The 22,345-nt window shown below is 44.8% G+C and overlaps 2 protein-coding genes across 6 annotated transcripts; one reads left to right on the plus strand and one right to left on the minus strand.

Annotated features, from left to right (window-relative positions):
- The first annotated feature begins 4,481 nt into the window (after positions 1–4,481).
- On the plus strand, positions 4,482–5,654 carry LOC100275461 (uncharacterized). The gene has a single exon (NM_001149528.2). It carries the CDS (start codon positions 4,585–4,587, stop codon positions 5,371–5,373), a length of 789 nt encoding a protein of 262 aa, NP_001143000.2. The 5' UTR covers positions 4,482–4,584; the 3' UTR covers positions 5,374–5,654.
- A 3,919-nt stretch (positions 5,655–9,573) lies between these two features.
- On the minus strand, positions 9,574–12,189 carry LOC100278194 (uncharacterized). Of its 5 annotated transcripts, none has more exons than NM_001407288.1 (6): positions 12,119–12,189; positions 11,597–11,800; positions 11,004–11,088; positions 10,776–10,830; positions 9,987–10,125; positions 9,574–9,910 (listed from the first exon to the last, which is right to left on the minus strand). In NM_001407288.1, exons 2-6 carry the CDS (start codon positions 11,780–11,782, stop codon positions 9,806–9,808), a joined length of 570 nt encoding a protein of 189 aa, NP_001394217.1. In that variant the 5' UTR covers positions 11,783–11,800; positions 12,119–12,189; the 3' UTR covers positions 9,574–9,805. The 5 variants fall into 5 exon arrangements, with proteins under 5 accessions (NP_001394217.1, NP_001394219.1, NP_001394220.1 ...); NM_001407290.1 differs by having other exon boundaries at positions 11,597–11,819; positions 12,119–12,178; NM_001407291.1 differs by having other exon boundaries at positions 11,597–11,849; positions 12,119–12,142.
- Between the last annotated feature and the right edge of the window lie 10,156 nt (positions 12,190–22,345).

The raw sequence follows: 22,345 nt of genomic DNA on the forward strand, positions 1-22,345 counted from the left end.
TTGCGAGGAGACGACGACGACTCGCTCGCGGTCGCGGCAATCAAGAAGGCCGGGCGTGCGCACACACCGATGCTGCTGAACGGTGAGACTCGAAAGGATCACGGCCGGGGTCAGACTGTCAAAACAGAAGAGAACACAAGGAAAAAAATGAGCAAGTACTATCAGATTCCTACAGCAGCACTTCTGATTTCTGAAGCAACGATCACTGCGTACAGTACGTACAGCTAGCCCAACCTCGGCGTGCGTATAGACCAGTGACCACTGAAGAAGAAGTCACTGTCACGCTGACCACTGACCATCCACGACAGATTTAACCCAACGGCCCCGAGAGCTGCGCTGCTCAGACCAGACCGCACCTGTGTCATGCATTGCATGGTAGTACTAGCTAGCCCACTAGCACCGTACGTGAAATTTCACCGTACTGGTCCTGGCGACTGGGGCGTCCTCCACTCGTCCGGTCCGGTCCGTCCAGCTGCGCCGGCCCCTGCCCAGTGACAGGCATTCAAAGGCGCAGGCCCGTCTGGACGGTGACGCGTCCACCTAGCTACTCATTTCTGCTGGTAGGGGTGGGCATTTTAAAACCGAAAACCGAACCCGAACCCGAACCAAACCCGAATAGACCGAATTATTGGTCTATTCGGGTTTTCGGGTTCGGGTTCGGTTCCTATATGTGCTATATTTCGGGTTATGGGTTCGGGTTCGGTTCCTAACCTATAAAACCCGAATAGACCTAATAACCCGAAATATAAAAAAGCTCTTAATATGTGATGGTATTATTATATGATTTATGAACTTATTAGCTAGAAATAATGATATCATCTAAACAATAGTATATATATCTTTGTATGCTAATTTTTATAGTCACTTGTTGTAGTAATAGTACTTTCAATTAATTATTCATTGTCTATATTTTAATAAAATATACTAGTCTCTCTACAATTCGGGTCTATTCGGTGGACCGAATAGACCGAACCAAAATTGTGAGTCTATTCGGGTTCGGTTCCTAAAATATTTTTGGAAATTTCGGTTCTCATTTTTCAGAACCCGAAATTTCACAAACCCGAATAGACCGAACCGAATTACCCTAATAGACCGAATGCCCAGCCCTATCTGCTGGCACAGTCGGGGGGTTAACGCTTAACAGTGCCATGCAACGTGCCTCCCCCACCCCACTTCATTAACGACTAACTACGTCATTAGGCTCCCCATGGCCGCGAGGTTAGGTCCATAATGGTGGGGGCTTCCTACGATCGGAATCATTAGAGTAGACCAGTAGAGTAAGGGCCTGTTTGGTTCAGCTTTTTTCTGACCAGCTTTTCCGAGAATCTAGCTGTGGGAAAAATCTGGCTGTGTAGAGAATCTGAGTATCATTAGGATTATGTGTGAAAGAAGATAAAGTTGTTCATGGGACTCAGAATCTATAAAGTGACGGATTACTACTATTGCGACGACTCAACCGATTATATGTTTATGTTGATTTTGAATGATTTTTACTCAAATGAATTTTATAGAAGCTGACTGAAAAGCTGAGTGTTTGGCAGTCAGCATCACCTTTTGGTGGCCAGAAGCTGCAAAAAGCCGAAACAAACAGGGGCTAAGTACGTCCGATCCGATCCTAGTAGGATTAGTAATGCACGCGGTACACGCACTGCACACACGCATACAAGCTCTCGCGAGCTTGAAAACAAAGTTTAAGCTTCCGTTTTTTATGCACTATATGCCTTGTTTTTTTTCTCACTCGGCGCGCATGTGACGTCTTGACAAAAATAGTATGAGAGCAAACCTTGAAGGGAACTCTGCCATGCCATGCAAACAGGATGTACTACTAGGAGGCGTATATGGCTCGAGCCTTGAGGTGAGACCACCCACCCACTTATATCGCACACGCACCCTACACAAAAAAGGAAGTAAATTAAAAGCGTGGTATTTATCACTTTTTCGTATATTTTCTAATTTACCACTCATTCATTTTAAGGTGGACGGAAAAAATGGTTATAAAGAATTATATTTTCGAACTGAGGGAGTAAAAGATAAACCGCCAAGATAAGTCCAATGGTGCAGTCTAAGAAGTGGCCTTTTGTCTTTGTTGTTCCCTATGCGATCGACCTGTGACCAAGAGGTCCAATAGGATATATGTATAGGTACTCCTCCTCCCGTTTCAAATCATTATTTATTTTAGTTCTTAGTTGTTATGCCTGTATTAAAATAGTATATAACACATACATCAAATAGTATAGGACTCTATTAATTATCTATACCATGGAAAGAGAATGTAACCCTCAATAGATGTTCGGTAGAATAATAGCTTTGTCCCCAAAGGTTTGTGCTAAGAAATCATAATTCACCTTGTAAATTTATTTGAAAAAGGGAGTATCTCAGTTTTCTCGGAGTGTTTAAAGCATATCTCAAGTTATATAAAAAAGATTAAAAGATTTACGACATCAAATAGATACACTATACAAATAAAACAATGAAAAAAGCTAACAACATTTATTCGATATCATAAATATTACTATTTTATTATATAATCTTATTAAAGTAACCTTACTATTTAAAGCATCTCTGAGAGATCGAGGCTCTAAACATGGTCCTATTTTAAATATAGGTTTTAAAACCATAAATCGTTATTCAAGCGGAGAGTATAAAGTGAAAGCTGTTTGTATGTTTTCTAGCGCTCCGTGCTCAACAACGAGAAGAAAACTCAACACAATAGATTAGCAAAACGTCTAAATCAAGCTTTTGCGGGCCAAAACACGAGGGGATTTATGGCGCGGACGGGGGCCGGTGCATGCATGGCTCGATGGGGTTTTCTCGTCGTTCTGCACGTACAGTAGTAGGGTCGTAGGCGAGTAGATGGATGCAGATGTGTCATCAATGCGCAACTGATGAGGATGGTGACTCCATGTCTCCATGAGACCATGATCATGGCCATGATGCATCGGCACAACCCCGACGCCGTGGCGTCGACGTGGCACCGAGCTCGGCGCCATAGATCTTGGCACCGAGCTCGGTTGTGTTATTAACATATTTGTTGCAGACATGAGCACAAAGCCCATCTAGCCCACTTGGTAGAGCATAAGGCTTCTAACCATGTGGTCATGGGTTCAGGCCCCATAGTTTGCATTTTTATTTGTTTTTTTGTTTATGTCGTTGGTGTGTCCGCTCAAATTTATTTCTCGCCTAGATTTTTTTATCTTTGTTTTGTCACTGTAGTCAGTTCAGCTTATATAATTTACCTATACTTACACTGAAGTTTTGCTAAAAATTTCTAGCCATCTGTCCCTTCCAAGGTGTAAGGATTACTGCTACATTGAACAATATTTGAACTCTGAAAACAGAGAGAAATACAAAGACCAAAACATACTGAGAAAATAAAAAAAATGATTGTTATTACCTGAGAATGCATTGCAACAGCACGACCAACACCAACTCCAATACTCGTCCTTTGTCCTACATTCGACAAAACAAGGAAATTATGTACCATATCATCACTGGTTTTTCTCGCAGGAAGACACTAAGCAGTACAGGGAATCATCAGTCACAAAAATAATTAGGCCACCATAACTCGACAACATTGCATCACAAAATAAATCTAGTTTTTCGATTACCTGCTTTCTCTGATGAATACATGTTCCAGCTGTGAAATGCCCCCATCTTAAAAAAACTCGACCTGTAAGGCATTATATTAAGAATAAGATCTGCAAAAGCCCCAAGACAAAAAAAAATATACCTAATGAATTATTTTAAAAAAATAAGTAGTGGCTAGATAAAAAAATCTAGGTGAGAAATAAATTTGAACGGACACACCAGCGACATAAACAAAAAAAACAAATAAAATGGGACTAAATAAGACTAAAAATAAGAGACTAATCTTTAGTCTCTCTAACCAAACACCTCCATATTCTTTCTATCGCGACGACCACTTTCACCTAAGAGATTTTTATAGAAGCTGGCAAAAATTTGGACGTTTGGAAGTCCACATCACCTTCTTGTGGCTAGAATCAGCAAAAAGCTAAAACAAACATGATCATATTTGGAAATATAAAAGGAATGGAAAGGGGGGAAAAGGCAGAGAGGACTGCTGGGGGTCTGGAATGCTGCTACTCCTGTCCGTATATATTTTTTTTTCTTTTTTGAGAAGCATAGTACTCCTACCAGTATTCTGGCTTTGAATGAATGGTTGTTGCAAGTCTCAAGCCTGTACCAGCAGGCAGCAGCAGAGTTGAATGTCTGGTCCCGTTGCTCGGCCTGCTCTTTTATTCTGCTCTTCAGTTAAATTCCAGCTGGTTTACACTGTAACAAAGTCAGCTCTTGCTTCCTGGGATCTGATCGGAGACAGACTCTAAACAGGACCATTAGCCGTTAAACAACCAGGCTGCTGCTAATGCCGGTATAATAAATAACACAAGTGCAGTAGTATCCCAGTGATCTCCCTTTGGAGGTGCATAAAAGCGCTCGCGGACCTGCTGCACACCCTGTCTGAGTCTGACTGACCTGACCTCGCCGTTTTCTTCTCTTCTCTTCTCGCCTCTGCCGATCCCTCCTCCCCTGCTTGCTTGCTTGCATTGCAACCTCTGTCTCTCCATGGCAGCCGTGAGCAGCCAGGACAAGGAGGGGGCTCTCCAGCTGAAGCAAGCAGGAGAGAGCAAGGTGTTCTCCAAGCTGTTCACCAGGGAGAGCTCGGCAGCGGCGCCGTCCTTCCGGGTGTACTACGGCGTCGCCTCGGCGGGCTCCGTGCCCTTCCTGTGGGAGTCGCAGCCGGGCACGCCCAAGAACGACGCCGTCTCCACGGCCACCCTGCCGCCGCTCACGCCGCCCCCGTCCTACTACACCGCCAGGCGGCAGCAGCACGCCGCGGCCGCGCGCAGCCACCACCGCAGGACCATGTCGTCCTCCTCCTCCTCCTCCTCCGCCGCCGGCGGCACCGGCAGGAACAAGAAGAAGCTGCTGTCGGCCAAGCATTACACCAGAATCTTCAGCGCCATCCTGCCCAAGATGATCCTGCACAGGTGGTCGTCGGCCACGTCGTCGCCCTCCGCCTCCTCCTCCTCCTCCAGCAGCTCCTCGTCCTCGCGGTCGGCCTTCTCCTCCTCGGCGTCGGCGTCGTTCCGCAGCGCGCGGTCGCCCGCCGCGTGCTCGTCGATGACCATGCGGAGCCGGGTGTTCGCGTTCTCGGCCGCGGACGAGGACGGCGGCGAGGAGGAGGAGGAGCAGGCGGCGGCGCCGATGTGCTTCAGCGTCGTCCGCCACGAGAGCTTCCGGGCGTTCAGGGGCTGCCGCGTCGCCATGACGGTGAAGAGCGCGCTGGCGTCCGTCGGCGCCGGCGGCGGCCACGGGCACGGTGCTGGGCCCGCCGCTGCACAGAAGGTGTAGTGGTACCCTTTAGCCTCACTGCATGCATGCATGCATGCATGCGTGTTGCCGCTGTTGCTTGGATTGGATTGGATTGATCGAGAGCTGCGTGTTTTAACGGCGTGCCTTGTTGTGTGTCTCTTTCACGGAGTAATGTTGGAATGTGTCTCAAGAAAAGGAGTTCATCAAAGTATTTTATATACTATATTATATGATATGGTGAATTAAGTCTGATGTAATAACAGTGTGTAAATTAATGTATAACGAGCGAATAACACGCAGCATCTGTATGTGATGTTAATTAGATCCGCTCGCAAATCATGTGTACTACTAGTGTGTGGACTGCTTTGGTTTATGCAAATGATTCAGTTCAGACATGATACAGAGAAACAAAAAAAAAAACGAGTTTGTTCACTGGACCTCTCTGTTTAGAAATTCAGGGAAGGATTATGTGAGCAACAAAACAATGCTGAAGCGACAGAGATCGAGCAGTTTGTTTACGGGAGATGGTTTGTTTACCACCTCCTAGGATGGCGGGCGCTACCAAGGGCAGGACAGCAGAGATTGAAGCTGTGCAGGTTCAAACACAAGTAAAACTCTGGTCTCGGGGTAACACTGTAACAGTAGATAGAGTGCACAACCTGAACTCTCGATAGCTAGTATTTCCCTTTTCTTTGTTATTTCAGTATTCTTTGTAATTTCGTTTCAGCTTTATTTTGATTAAGAGAAGTGCTGTAGGGGTCTCCCCTACAGCTTTTCACCGTCAAAAAAATAATAATAATCCAAATCATATGCACAAAACTTGCACTATCTGCATTTGTATGCAAAGTCTGTGACATTTTTAGCAGCTGGCAGCATATTGTTTGGTGAACGAAGGGCGAACTAGCATCTATTTTTTGTATGAATTCTCTGTCACATTCTTGGACGGAGAACTAACCTGCACTTTCTGTCTATGTTCCTTCCGGATTCCCATTCAGGACATATTCGTTTGCACGTTGATTGATGGGGACTGAGGATGATTAAATCTCTTTATACTTCAAATTAAATAGGAAGGGATTTAATACCTTTTAATCCTCCCTCAATCCATCCCTAACGCGAACAAGCCTTCACTGTTTTAGCCTCGGTAACTTGTCAACGGTGAAAGGAAAAGCCTGAATGGTTTCTTGTTGATCTCAAACCTCATGTTTGGTTACCTGGGTGAGATCAATCAGGCTCTTTACATGCATTGACCAGACCTCATCCTGTGTTTGCTTGCCTGTACGGAACAAACAGGGCCTGGATGTGCTGGTGCAATCATAGCCAAATTATACATCTTTTCTTGCATCCACAGAGACGTGATCCAAGCGCGTATCCAACCAGTCAGCCTGCAGCGAGCCAGGCGCTAGACGCTCGTACAACCAATCACATGGAAAATGTATCTCCTCAATTACCACACCCATTACCATTATTTTTGATTTTTTTGGCAAGCGTATAGTAGCCAGTTAGAGCAGGTGAGCCAGCAGTGAGCGAGGTACACAGTGACTTCATCTCATTGGAATACAATACATGCTACAGAAACTAGGCGGGTTTTGATACTGTTTGGGCACGCATAGCCCCATGTGAGAGAGGCAAGGGCATCCAATCCATCAACCCTTGAACAAGGCACTACTAATCAATGCGCCATATTGCCATGCCACCTACTACTTGTAGTATTTACTAATCCCACGCTGGAGCTACTACTACTGGTCTAGTTAACCCTAAACGAACCTTCCATTAACGACCACTAGCAGCTGCGTGCGTGCGTGCGTGCTCTGCTGTCTGCTCACAGCCTCACAGGTCAAGTCCACTCTCTAACGCCGTTGAAACCACTGGTGGCCCATATATTGCTTAGTACTAAATTTCACCACACACGAATTAGAGCAGTGTTCCGTTGCTTTATTCCAAAGCTGAAGATCTAAACTTGCTGTCTGTTGGAACGCAACATTAATTGTGCAGCGTGTGCCTTGAGAACCGGAGCCTGTGAGAAAGCTAGGACGCGTCTCCAAATTAAACGCCGATGCAGACGGCCATCCGAGCCTTTGCCGGCCGGCGACGCATCGGCGGCACGATGACTCCATGCATGCGGTCGTCGTCATTGATCGAACGCGATCGGCGTACGTTGGTCAGTCTTGGTCCTAGTCCTAGCCTCCCGCGCGCCTAGTACGTTGCTGTTGCCTGGTTGACCTGGGGATACACAGGCACAGGCACTGGCACAGGCGCACAGCCTACTGCTACTGCTACGTACTACTGGAGAGGAGGCCCGCTGCATTGCATGCCCGTCGATGTTGCGTCCGCCGAAAAGGTGCAGACTACTAGCTTGCAGTTGCAGATCAATCGCGTGCACGCGTATTGTATCGTCGATCGGTCGATCGATCGGGGACGCAAACGCGTGACGAATGGACGAACCCTAATAACGACTGAAATTAAACCAAGAATGTCTCCTGCTCCTGCACCGCACCGAACTGGAGCTGCAGAGCCAGCTGCGGCGCTAGCTGTTGAGACTTCAGAGAGCTCGGAGACGGGGATGAGCTATCGTACCTACGTAAACAGTTTTGCAGCTCGAAAGCTAGCTTTCGACGAAGTTTTTAACGCTACTAGATCTTTGCTTAATTAGGATTCCACACGCAGGTAGCAACGTGCGTACGTGCCGGCACAGTAAAACGCAGCTGCCCAACTGTTGCGCCCGAGCTCGATCTACGTCGTCCCATGGTCGTCGCCGCCGACGCAGCAGGCAGCAGCACCCACTGTCCGCTTCTTCTTCTTTTTTTATTGTTGCCGACGCATGATCAGGACGACGCTGTGCAGAGGCGTTGACGACGACGACGACGACGCCCGGCGCCACTCAGCTCCCACCGTACCGGCCCGCTGGGCGCTGGCCATGGGAATTGGGATCGGATCGGATCGCGGTGAGGAGATATATGGCGGACATGCAATGGAGATAGCTAGGGTTGGAGACCTACGGCACGTGCGACCACCGAGATCCAGTAGTGGCGCCATTATATTGGAAAGCGGTTGTTCACGGAGACAGAGAAGCATAGCATAGCCCCTCAAAAGAAAAACAGAGAGACGATCGAAGCACAGAGCAGCATAGTACGTGCCGGTAATCTACACTGGCCTGAGAAGTGACCGGTAATCTACAGGGGGAGGAGCACTACGATTACGAGCAGTGAGGAGGAAATGGGAGATTGACCTACTATACTATAGCATAGCCTAGCTAGCAGCGGCATGGAAACGAGGCCTCGTCTCATCGGATCCTTATCAAAATTCCTTTTAAAAAAAAAAAACTAGGAGCGACAATAATGCATGCGGACACGACGACGACACGACATCATTGCCTGCCGTTTTGTTCTCGTGTTATATTCCTCGCCTCTGTCCTTGCTGCTAGAGCTAGAGCCCACGTCGACGGCGACACGGAGCTAGAGCTAGCTGTGTGTCGGATTCCACTCTCTCTCTCTCTCTCGGTGTCGGTGACCCGATAGTTCTCTCGGTGTGCGATAACACCGGCATGTACAGTACAGATCCCCGTCTTAATTTACAGATCTTCAGATCCACCGCATTCATTGGCCCGGATGCCCTGATAAACTGATGCTAATGGAGAGGAACAGCACCCCAGTGAACTGTTTGAGACTTTCAGGGAAGTTGTTGTCACCGGATATATACCAGAAGAAAAGAAGAAGAAGAATGGCAGTTATGTTATTTGCACACTTGCAGCGCACATGCGGCCGTGTGGTTTGTCCGCTTCCGCGCCGGGAGGGGAGGGGTTAATGGCCTCCTAATATAATTTCACATCTTGTTGGTCAAAGGGGTGGGAAAAAAAGAGATAATCAGCAGAGCGGATCTGATGCTTGCAATGCAGGCGACGAAGCCTGTTGATCGATGTCCGCAGGAGCGCCTAGCCAATGATCTTTACGACCCACCCGTGAGTGGTGTAGGACATGTGACTGCTACCGCGGCATTGTACTCTGAATGTTCAGAAGACAGAACGTAGCTATAAAATGACTTAATCTCACAACAGTGTCGGCTCTTTGAGACCTCGAAAAAACATCGAGGAGTTTTCTAACCCTTGTATTACTATGCATGACTATTGAGTAATTTACTTCAAAAATTTACATTTTGTAGAATTGCCATTGATAGTACAAGGTTAAAGATTAGGGTGCAAAACTTTTGATTAAGCTTGCAATTAGGACTTAATTATCGAAAGAGTTTTTTAGAGAATCTCAATTCATCCACTCTTAAGCATCACGATCCTTTCACAATTCACACTCCACGTGAGACGTAATAGCCCCAGTGTCGGTAACATTCCGTACATTCCATCATCATTTGTATCGAAACTAAACATTATGTTGTCAGTCAGCAAAGTCTTCAGCGAACCATATGTTCGAATTATCATCAGGGCTGCACACAGCCACCAACTTGTTTAAGCATGTTCATGTAATCATGTGGATTGAGGCAATGCAGAATTGCCCAGCGTATTGGAGTCTACGAATGCACATAACGCTTTCCAGATTGGAACCAACATCTTGACTGGTGGATTCAAGCTCTGCAAAAACAAGTTCCCTTTCAGACCACACAATGCACTTAATAAGGACACACTAAAAGCACAGGCAGCATTTTACCTTGAAAACAAGCATGAGCTCATATTCTTCGCGTACAAGCAAGGCCAAGCTCCAGTAGCATGAGACAGGGGTCACATGCTCATTCAGCACTGGTCTTAGAATCTTGCCAATGGGCACAAATTTGCGATGAACTCTTCCACTGTGAAACGGAACCTCGATGTTCAGAAAATGAAAGGATCCAGACTACATTTTCTGTAGCTCATAATCCATCTAAAAAAATTTAAAAAAATTGCTGGGAGTCTTCTCTAAGCGTTTGAAGCTAGAGAAAAATGAAAAGAGGGGTGCGAATGGGTGGCCCCTAAGGGTCTCCACTGTCCACGAGTATTCTTGAGTTTAATTATTAGTACTAGTTTTCTATAATATGCATATTTTTCCGAAAATTAGTACTATAAAATTAAACTAAAGAGGCTCGATGGAGACCTAGGCAGCAATTCTCACACATAGAAAAGATAACTGAATCCAGTGTTCCTGTAAAAGACAAGTACTGACAAGAAGTATGTGTCTATTTTAGGGGGTGTTTGGTTTCTAGGGACTAATTTTTAGTCTCTAAATTGTCAAATATGGCGTATTTGGCAATTTAGGGACTAAAAATTAGTCCCTAGAAACCAAACACCCCCTTAGTTTGTGTTAAAATATTAAAAATGACAAAGAAAACACTCATTTCCTTCAGTCTTGCGAAGCCTTTGCTTCCTCCTATCTGTTTATAATTGTCCATTCTCTTGGAGTAATCTTTGAAGAGCAGTAAATACTGAAAGCATGAATAGAAATTCCAGGCTGGTTCTTCCATACCTCCAAAAGTGTTGCTCTAATTGAATTCCAAAAGTCGGCATGATCACCAATGACTCTGCACAAAAATTTTAAGCTTAGGTATCAAATAGGGAGCGCACATAGTCTCACTTTCCTGTACTCATTTTCAACATGGATACCAAGAAATGTAATTTTTCTCTCTCTTTTGCAGCACTGAAATTTTAACCACAAAGCACTCAGAGCACAGAGAAAAATAACCTCAGCACCCACCTTTCTTCACAGGGTCACATCGCAGGCATTTCGCAATTACACTGGCAAATGAAATGCTCCAAAGGGAACAAAGACATAAACCATCCTGCAACATTTAAGCACCACCATTCAGTTCAATTAGTGGTTATGATCAACCTGGCTGTACTCAACATACCTTAGGTTTTACTTACAAACTAAAAGAGAAGTAAAACAAATAAAGCATCACTGGCATCATAAGTGTAATAAGGCTGTTCTTCAGAAACATAGTGTAAGATAATGAGTGTCTTAATGTATTGCATAGGAGATGAGGTACAATATATATATAGATTCACAGAAAACCCTAACCCTAATGGGCCGACAACCTAACAGTGGTGTCGGCCCACATACACAGAGCACACACTCTAACACATAGCATAACGCTTCACTAGTTCAAACTTGAATCTATATTACTAAGTAGCTCATAAAAAGGATGCTACATGGAAACCAGCATATCCACACAACTGGATTGTCTCAATTGAATTGTGCCTTTTGTAATTAACATGCCCAGCTCTGGAACACACTAAAAGGTGAAAACTGACAGCCACAATTTTGAGTGCTATTTCAAAAAAAAGTACCTTCGATAACAGGGCGCAGCAAACAGACACAAGAAGGAACGTTGTGCCGATAAATGACAGCAGAATCCTGAATTTGCTCTTCTTCACAAAGATGGTGTGGATATCAGCTCCTCGCTCGCGGTGATGCTTGTAAGTGTACAAGCCATCAGACATCCCATCTTCTTGCTGCCCCATGTATGAGCGCATCAGAAAACCCTAACCTTCCTGCACAGCTCACATCAGCCTTCGCATGCTCAGACGGCAAATTGTGAATCTATCAAAAACAGTTCTTGTGAATTTTATGCGCCCTCCTCGTCTCCCCTTAAGAAGACAGAAGATATCTAAGAAAACAGAAATCTCTAGCTGGACAGTTGACGATGTAAGAAGACAAGAAATCTATATGAGTACAGATTCGCTTATAAACATCACCGTCAGCAGACTGGTGAGAGAAAGATACGCTATGTACCAGTTCAGCTTTTCCAAATCGGTCCACGGAATGTGCAGGAATCGGAATAGGAATGCGTGCGCATGGAGTAGGCGTACCTGGGAGGGAAATCCAAGGAGGATGCGGACGAGCAATGGCAGCGCAGGGATAGAACCGGTAGCGACATCGGTGGTTTGGAGGAGGAAGAGAAATAACTGACGGACACGATGTCTCCAAAGGCTTGTACAATCTATACGTCTGGACCGTCGATTGGCTTTTAGGCCCAGAGCCACTCCATGTGTGTGCTATTTGCCACAACACCCTTGCAGTCTGAAATTTACAACATTATGACTGGTTTGGTGACCAGAGATTTAGAGAAGATTTATGGAAAAAAAACCCCTTTCCTATTCAATTGAACAGCAAGAGGTTTTCTCTCCGAGGATTTCCTATAAATCCCTGGTCACTAAATCAGCTTGAGAGCTGGTTAAGTAACTAGGGAAATCAGATTCATGGGGAGAAATCTCCTCAATATTTCTTTCCAGGGATCCCCTCCATTTCCTTGGTCACCATCCTTAAGGTTGATGTGGTGCATAAAGATTACGAGGGGATCCATGGGGAGGAATCCTCTTGCTATTCAAAATTACATAGCAAGGTGATTCCTTCCCATGATCCATGTCCACCAAATCAGCCCTTAATGTCTTTTTTCCCTCCACACATTTATACTGATTTTTAAAACTGATAGTCATATAGAGAGAAAATGTTTAAACTTTAGTTGTCTTCTCATCTCTTTAGCCTACTTTTACATTCCCAGTGCATATCGCACTGTTCTATGTTGAGTTTGTGATCCAAATTCTGAAGAAGGCGGCCAAGTTGGCGAGCGAAGCGGAGGCCCGTCGCCGGGAGGCTTGGGCCGGAGGCTAGTTGCAAAAGGTTTTAGTCAGATTCCAGGAATTGATTACTCTGATGTCTATTCTCCTGTTGTCAAGCATAGTTCAATTCGTACCTTTCTTAGTCTTGTTGCTGTACATGACTATGAGCTTGAACAGTTAGATGTGAAAACTGCTTTCTTACATGGTGATTTGGAGGAGGACATTTATATGGACCAGCCAGAGGGGTTCATTGTTCCTGGAAAAGAAGACTATGTGTGCAGGTTGAAGAAGTCCTTATATGGTCTGAAACAATCTCCCAGACAATGATATAAGAGGTTTGATTCATTTATGCTTTCTAAGGGCTTTCAGAGGTCTCAATATGATAGTTGTGTTTATCTAAAATTTGTTAATGGATCACCTACATATTTGTTGCTATATGTTGATGATATGTTGATTGCTGCCAAGAGCATGAAGGAAATCACTGCTTTAAAGGCACAGCTTAGTAGCGAATTTGATATGAAGGATCTGGGTGCTGCAAAGAAAATCCTTGGCATAGAGATAGTCAGGGATAGGAAGTCTGGACTGCTGTACTTGAGCCAGAAGAATTATATTGAGAAGGTCCTTCGTCGTTTCAACATGCAAAATACTAAACCTGTGAGTACTCCGTTGGCTCCTCATTTTAAACTGTCTGCTAAACAGTGTGCTGAAACTGATGCTGAGCTTGAATATATGTCAAAAGTTCCATACTCTAGTGTTGTTGGGTCACTCATGTATGCTATGGTTTGTTCTCGTCCTGATTTGTCTCATGCTATGAGCGTTGTTGCTAGATACATGTCTAATCCTGGTAAAGAGCATTGGAAAGCTGTTCAGTGGATTTTCAGATATCTACGTGGTTCTTCTAGTGCTTGTTTATGTTTTGGTAAATCTGGAGATGGTCTGATTGGCTATGTTGATTCAGATTATGGTGGTGATTTAGACAGGAGGAGATCTCTTTCAGGTTATGTCTTTACTATTGGAGATTGTGCTGTGAGTTGGAAAGCTCGTTTACAGGATACTGTTGCTTTGTCTACCACAGAAGCTGAATATATGGCAATTGCAGAAGTTACTAAGGAAGCCTTATGGTTGAAAGGTATATATTCAGAGCTATGTGGAATTAAGTTGTAACACTCAAGTTGTATACCAAGAGTAATAAAGAGAGTTCCTTATTTTGTGTGTTTCATTTGCATCATAAAAAGAGCACCTATGTAATTGGGAGTGACTAAATAAAACAATTATTCTAAAATAAAGAAAAAAAAAATGCATTTGTTGGAGTTTTATGTGTTGTGCATTAAATAAAACCATAATGATAAAAAAATGATAAGGTAATAATTATTGGAAGCTTGATTAAGCCACATTGAAAACTAGGGTTTAAAGGGAGAAGAAAAATGTTATGAAAATAAAGAAAATAATGTAAATATATTCCAAAAATTTGTATTTCATATTCCAGAATATGATTTGATAACAAATGTGCACAAGGGTTGAAAACTAAATTCAAATTCAAATTTAAACCTAGAAGAAAGAAAACAGAAAAATAAAAAGAAAAAGAAGAGAAGCTAGCAGAATCGACCTGGGCCGATTTCACCTGCTCGGCCCAGCTTCACCTCGCGCGCGCGGCCCGTGCTCTCACCTCCGTGCGCACCCGACAAGCGGGGCCCGCCGTCAGCCTCTCCAGTTTCTTCGCGTGGCTCGCTCGTGCGTTGCTGCGTCGTGGTCCCACCGGTCAGGGTCTTCTTCCCCAACGCTCCCGCAGCGATCGGACGGGCTGAACCAACCGCGGCATGCGCGGGGTTTCTGGTTGACCGGACTTCGCATTGATAAGGGGGTGGGGCGACTCCTAAACCGCATGCACCTCCTTCCCCCTCTCGCCCTGCTAAATCGCTCGCCGCCAGGAAGTTTTACTCCACCACCGAGAGCGCTTCGCCACCACAATTCACACCGCCGCCGTGCGTTCGCCTTGCCTACGGGTGCGTTCCAAGCTTGGGGATTGGCCCGGGGGGGTTCCGTCGTCGACGCGAAAGCTGTGCGTGGCACTATCGGGTCGAGAACCGGCCGGAATTGCTGGACGGAGCTGGGGCGCCACCGCGAATCGGCGCTTCACCGTGGGCAGTCGTCTCTGCGCCATTATCGACGGTGAGTTCTCCTCCATGCGGTTCGCAGTGCCCTCTAGATCGCGTGGCACCTTTTAATTTGTGTTTGGCGCTCGGGGGGACCGGATTTCGCGAGCTCCGGTGAACCCGCCGCCGTGAAATCGGGCGGCGCCGCCGTCGCTGGCGAAGGGATTGGGGGGAAACGTTGTGGCCGTCGATCGGGTTAGGGACGGCTCTGATTAGACGCGTGCGTACCGATTCAATCGGGTGATCCTGGTTCGTCCGATCTGGATCCTGCGCGCTCGGATTGTTCTGGTTGTTTAAAATCTAGGCCGTAGATCTCCCATCCAACGCTCGCCGAGCGTACCGCTTCGGCGCCCTTCAAATCTGATCTGAGCCCTCGGTGTTTAATCCAACGGCCGAGATCGCACCGTACCCCTTCGCGGGGCAGTTTTTCTAAAGAGACCCCCTGCTTTCGTAGAATCAACCCGCCATCCAGAGCACCCTATTCACTGTGTCACGGAAAACTTACCCCGAGGCCCCTGAGTTTTCTGGAATTTGACGTCCAGTCCCGAGAGTTTTAAAAACAGAGAAATTAATATTAGAAATTCATTTTTAATACAAAAACAAATCTAGAAACTTGTAAAATGCATAGAAAATTCATTTTAATTCCAAATTGAGTCATTCCAATTTCTAAAATTTTGTAATAATATTCTTCATCATTTAGTGTCTCTGTTTTGACAAGAACTCTGTCAGAAAATTTATTTATCATCCAATCCTATTATAATCACCTTAAATCTTAGAAAATTCATAACTTAAATTCTATAACTCCAAATTCAGTGATTCCAGTTCCTATGATGTCATTTTAATGTGTAGATTTTTACTGTATATTTCATTCATCTGTTTGGTGTGATGTTGATTTTGGCTATACTATGTATGTATTGTGTTGATGCGAGTAGACGAGCAAGCTACTGTGGAAACTGAGGTTCAGCAAGTAGAAGTAGCTGAGCAGGAGCTCATTACAGGCAAGTTGTGCCCTTGATCACTTACTTTCCCAGCCATGTTCTTATTAATTTTAATGATCTGCATAGGATAATTTTGATGGGAGCCTTTATGTTACCCCAGTTTTGATTACCTCTATACCTTGTTCACCCCTGAAATATTTTTGGGTAGTACTTGCTATTGCTTTATGTGGATTGGGTATGGAGATGCACTATTCATGATTATTCTGTTATGATCTTGTTATTATTATTGTTCATGTTAAGATCATTAAATTAATGGGAACATGGAGCGACCACCCGGGAAAACAGTGCTACCACAAGGGTTTAATGGGACGCCCTTGGCTGATTAACTAGGAAAGCTAGGGGAGGGCTACCTTACCCGAAAGGGGCAAGGGCAGTAGGGGAGAGGTCAGTGCGGGGAGGTCCCTGGTTGATTTTGCTGCGATGGCTATCAGCCAGGAACCCTTTACTGGATCTTCCCATAAACTGTAGCGGGTAGTCTGAAGCTAGTGGAACTTTGTAAAGGCCTCGTAGTGTTACCCTGCCTCGCCTCCTCGGTAGAGGTGTATGGGATTGGCCATCTCTTGGCAGATGGGTAACATGACTTGTGGGTAAAGATGCGCAACCTCTGCAGAGTGTAAAACTAGTATACTAGCCGTGCTCACGGTCATGAGCGGCTCGGACCCTCACATGATTAATTATGGAACTTAAGTTTAATTTGACATTTGCATCGCATTTGGGAGTATTTCATTATTACTGTTCTTTATTATTATTAAGGTTTGGTATTTACTTACACTTAGTAACTGCTAATAAAATTTTGACCAACTTATAAAAGCAATGCTCAGCCTTAACCCCTATTTCATTGATCAGCCTTACACTTCATGAACTCCCACCTTTGGTGAGTTCATGCCACATTATTCCCCACGACTTGTTGAGCTATGATCGTATGTGAGCTCACTCTTGCTGTCTCACACCCCCCCCCACAGGAGAAGAGCAGGTTGTTGAAGAGGAGCTGCCTAACACCGAGGAGTTCGATCTGATCTAGGTGGCGTTTCTCAGTCGACATTGGCGCCATCGATCCTTAGTTCGTTTTATATTTATTTTATTTTGTAATAAGACTTCCGCTATGTAATAAATACTCTGATGTTTCATGACATTTATCTCTATACACTCTGTTATTATATATGTTGTCTTCTTGGCGCATGTATGAGATGCACCCGGCTTTGTTCTTTAAAACCGGGTGTTACAGAAGTGGTATCAGAGGAAATGTTGACTGTAGGACGAAACCTAGATAGACTGGACAGACCCTTACCTACTTATCTCATTCTGATTCATTCTACACTCACCTTACTCTGATTCTTTCTACACTTATCTTGATCCTGTCTCACCTTCTACTGTTCTACTCTGATCATTCTTACCTTTTCTACTCTGAGACAAGATGGATTTCAAACCTTGGAATCCCTACCCGATGACATTCTTAAGAGATAGGAAGCCTAAGACAAAATTAAAACTATTTTCTCTATTAAAAATGTTGGTTGATTGTTCTGATGATCAATGCCTGATTTGCTTCTTTGATTGATTGAATTATTATAGATGGACATCTTAGTATGTACCACCATAAGGTATTGAATTAGCTAGGATGTGTAAAATATTAATCTGCTTAGCTAATAAATCCCCCAAAGTAACCGATTGTAATTACTGCCTTGTCAACTGCTCTTTCTTACCATATGTATCTAACTCAGATGGTCAATACCAGGCGGGGTGGTGGAATTGATTTGCCTCCTAACCAACACACTCGAAGACAACCTCAGCCACAACCTGCTGGGATGAATCCTCCCAATCCTCCACCAGGCGGAGTTGACCCACTGGTTGCTGCTCAGATGGCGGTGATGCAGCAGATGGCAGATACTATGGCTGATATGCGTGCCCAGATGCAGCAAGAACGCCAGGAGATGCGTCAAGAAAGAGAGAATATACGCCAGGAGTTGCGCCAGGAGAGAGATGAGATACGCCAAGAAAGGAGGGCGCAACAACAGCTTCAACAACAGCAGCAACAAGTGCCACTGCCTCCACCACCACCACCAGTTCCACCTCGTGACAAGCACCGGGAGTTTATGAGTCACAAGCCACCGACCTTCGCCAGCTCGCCAGATCCACTTGATGCAGACGATTGGTTGAAGTCAATTGAGAAGATGCTGAATATTGCACAATGCACTGATCGAGAGAAGGTCTTATATGCTTCTGGACGTCTGACTGGTCCTGCTGCTGACTGGTGGGATTCTTATACTGCTGCCCATGATGCTGCGGACACTATTAATTGGGCGGAGTTCAGTACGCAGTTCAGGAACTATCATATTCCAGCTGGGATGATAAAGATTAAGAAGAAGGAGTTTCTGTCGCTGAAGCAAGGAAGTATGTCAGTCAGTGAGTACCGCGACAAGTTTATTCAGCTATCCAGATATGCTCCAGAGGAAGTTGCTGAGGATGAAAGGAAGCAGGAGCATTTTATTGAAGGACTTAATGGGCCACTGCAGTATGCACTGGTTGCACACACCTTTCCATCATTTCAGAGGCTACTGGATAAGGCTCTTGCTATTGAACACAAGCGTGTTCAGTTGGGAGATTTGAAGAGGAAGGCCATCTCACAGGGACAGGGTAGCAGCAGCGTTCGTCCTCGCTACAGTTCACCACAGAGTACACCGCCTCGACCAGGAGGACCGCGCCCAGTTCAGCAATCACCACTGAGGACACCTACTCGACAGGCTACACCCACTGGCACACCGACAAAGTTTGCAGGACAGAGTCCAGGCACTCAATGTTTCAAGTGTGGGAAGATTGGTCATTATGCAAATGTCTGCCCACAGAGGATTGCCACTCCTCCAACTCAGAACAAGCAACAGACCCCTGGCAAGGGATATTCTATAGCCAGGGTGAATCAAGTCAGCGTTGATGATACTCCGGATGGAGGGGACCTCGTAATTGGTATGTTCTATGTTAATGCAATTCCTGCAACCATATTATTTGATTCTGGTGCTACACATTCATTCATGTCTGCTCGTTATGCCAACACAAATGAAATACCACTGCTAAATATGAGAAAACCCTTGATAGTAATTACACCTAAAGGGCCTGTTGAGGCAAATCAAATGACACGTAGGTTGACATTAACTATTATGGGTAGAGAATTTGGAGCTACTGCTATAATATTGGAGTCAAGCAGTATAGATTTGATACTTGGTATGTCATGGCTAAGGAGGGCAAAGGCCGTTATAGCATGTGGTAGAGGTACCATAGAACTCACTACTACTAAAGGAGAAAGGTTTCAAGTTAATATTGCAGTAACCTCCACATCCATGCGTGCAATGTTCTTTATGCCTGAGGAATTTGTTGGTGACAACATCCGGGTGGTTAGAGATTTTCCGGATGTCTTTCCAGAGGAGTTACCAGGGATGCCACCTGATAGAGAAGTTGAGTTTGTTATTGACCTCTTACCTGGAACCGCCCCTATTTCTAAACGGCCATATAGAATGTCCGTAGAGGAGTTGAAGGAACTGAAGAAGCAGTTAACGGAGTTACAAGAGGCTGGTTATATTCGTCCAAGTTCCTCACCTTGGGGAGCACCGGTGTTATTCGTGCAGAAGAAGGATGGATCGCAACGGATGTGTGTGGATTATAGATCTCTTAATGATGTTACGGTGAAGAACAAGTATCCGTTGCCCCGTATTGAGGATTTATTTGATCAGATGCGAGGAGCAAGAGTATTCTCGAAGATTGATCTCCGATCGGGATACCATCAGATGAAGATTAGACCATCGGATATTCCCAAGACGGCTTTCTCGACTCGATATGGATTATATGAGTTTACTGTTATGTCGTTTGGATTGACCAATGCACCGGCATATTTCATGAATTTGATGAATAAGGTGTTTATGGATTATTTGGACAGATTCGTCGTGGTATTCATCGACGATATTCTTATCTATTCTAAGAATGAAAGTGATCATGAACAACATCTGAGATTGGTGCTACAGAAGTTACGAGATAATGAGCTCTACGCTAAGTTTAGCAAGTGTGAGTTTTGGATTGACAAGGTGCCATTCCTTGGTCATATCATTTCTAATGGAGGAATAGCAGTGGATCCTGCTAAAGTCAAGGAGATTATGGAGTGGAGAGTACCCACTACAGTTACAGAGATTCGGAGTTTCTTGGGACTCGCAGGATATTATCGGAGATTTATCGAAGGATTTTCTAAGATTGCTAAGCCCATGACATCGCTTCTGGAGAAGGGAAGAGAATTTAAGTGGGATGAGAAGTGTCAAGAAAGCTTTGGTCAGTTGAAGGAGAGACTGATGTCACCTCCAGTATTGATTATGCCAGATCTGCAGAAGGGATTTGACATCTACTGTGATGCATGTGGCCAAGGACTTGGATGTGTGCTTATGCAAGAAGGACATGTGATTGCCTATGCATCTCGTCAGTTGAGGAAACATGAATTGAACTACCCCACTCATGATTTGGAGTTGGCTGCAGTTGTGCATGCACTTAAGATTTGGAGACACTACATTATGGGAACCAAGTGCCAAGTATATACGGATCATAAGAGTTTGAAGTATATATTCACTCAGAAGGATCTCAACCTGAGGCAACGCCGTTGGTTGGAGCTAATTAAGGATTATGACTTGGAGATTCACTATCACCCAGGCAAGGCAAATTTGGTTGCAGATGCCTTGAGTCGGAAGGAGCATGTTCACTCCGCTTTCGTTGTTCAGCTACCTGATGAATTAGCAAAGGATTTTGAGAGACTCAACCTGGGGATTGTTACACATACGGAAGGAGTGACTATTGAATTGGAACCTACCTTGGAGCAAGAAATTCGTAAAGGTCAGGTTGGTGATGCTAAGATTCAGGAGATTAAGGATCTCATTACTGAAGGAAGAGGCCCAGAGTTCACAGAGGATGAGCAAGGCACGATATGGTTCAGGAATCGGATCTGTGTTCCCGATATTGATAGTCTTCGGGAAACCATATTGAAGGAAGCACATGACTCAGTTTATTCTATTCATCCTGGGAGCACTAAGATGTATCAAGATTTGAAGCAAAAGTATTGGTGGTATGGATTGAAGAGAGATGTGGCTGCACATGTGGCTATGTGTGATGTATGCCAAAGAGTTAAGGCTGAACACCAGAGGCCAGCCGGATTATTGCACCCACTGAAAATACCTGAGTGGAAATGGGAAGAGATTGGCATGGACTTCATTGTTGGATTACCCCGCACGTCTGCTGGATATGATTCTATATGGGTGATTGTGGACAGGCTAACTAAAGTAGCCCACTTTATTCCAGTGAAGACCACTTATTCAGGAGCTAAGTTGGCAGAGTTGTACATGGCACGGATTGTATGCCTGCATGGTGTGCCAAAGAAGATTGTGTCAGATCGAGGATCACAGTTTACCTCTCGATTTTGGAAACAGTTGCACGAGTCATTGGATACGAGATTGAATTTTAGTTCGGCTTACCATCCCCAGACTGATGGACAGACTGAGAGGACTAACCAAGTACTAGAGGATATGTTAAGAGCTTGTGCTCTTAAACATGGTGGAAGTTGGGATAAGAGTTTGCCTTATGCGGAGTTCTCATATAATAATAGCTATCAGGCCAGTTTGAAGATGTCACCGTTTGAGGCTTTGTATGGCAGAAAATGTAGGACTCCCTTGTATTGGAATCAAACTGGTGAAAGGCAGTTGTTTGGACCTGAGATCATACAAGAAGCAGAGGAACAAGTTCAGCAAATAAGGGAGAATTTGAGAACTGCACAGTCCAGGCAGAAAAGTTATGCTGACACCCGGAGAAGACTACTTGAGTTTAAGGAGGGTGATTATGTCTATTTGAAGGTGTCACCACTCCGGGGCATGAGAAGGTTCAAAGTCAAAGGAAAGTTGTCCCCTCGCTTTATTGGACCCTTTTTAATCTTAAAGCGAGTGGGAGAAGTTGCATATCAATTGGAGTTACCGGATCATCTCGCGGATGTTCATGATGTATTCCATGTATCTCAGCTGAAGAAATGTCTCAGGGTGCCTGAAGAACAGTTACCAATGGAAGACCTTAGTGTTCAAGAGGATTTGACTTATGCTGAGTACCCCATCAAGATTTTGGATACTTTGACTCGAGTCACGAGGAATAAGGTTATAAAGATGTGCAAAGTTCAATGGAGCCACCACGGTGAAGATGAAGCAACTTGGGAAAGAGAAGAAGAACTTCGTATAGATTTTCCCCACCTTTTCCCTAGATCTTCTTAAATCTCGAGGACGAGATTATTTTTAAGGGGGGTAGGATTTGTAACACTCAAGTTG

Source organism: Zea mays, chromosome 3, assembly GCF_902167145.1.
Source record: "Zea mays cultivar B73 chromosome 3, Zm-B73-REFERENCE-NAM-5.0, whole genome shotgun sequence".
Taxonomy (NCBI): domain Eukaryota; kingdom Viridiplantae; phylum Streptophyta; class Magnoliopsida; order Poales; family Poaceae; genus Zea; species Zea mays.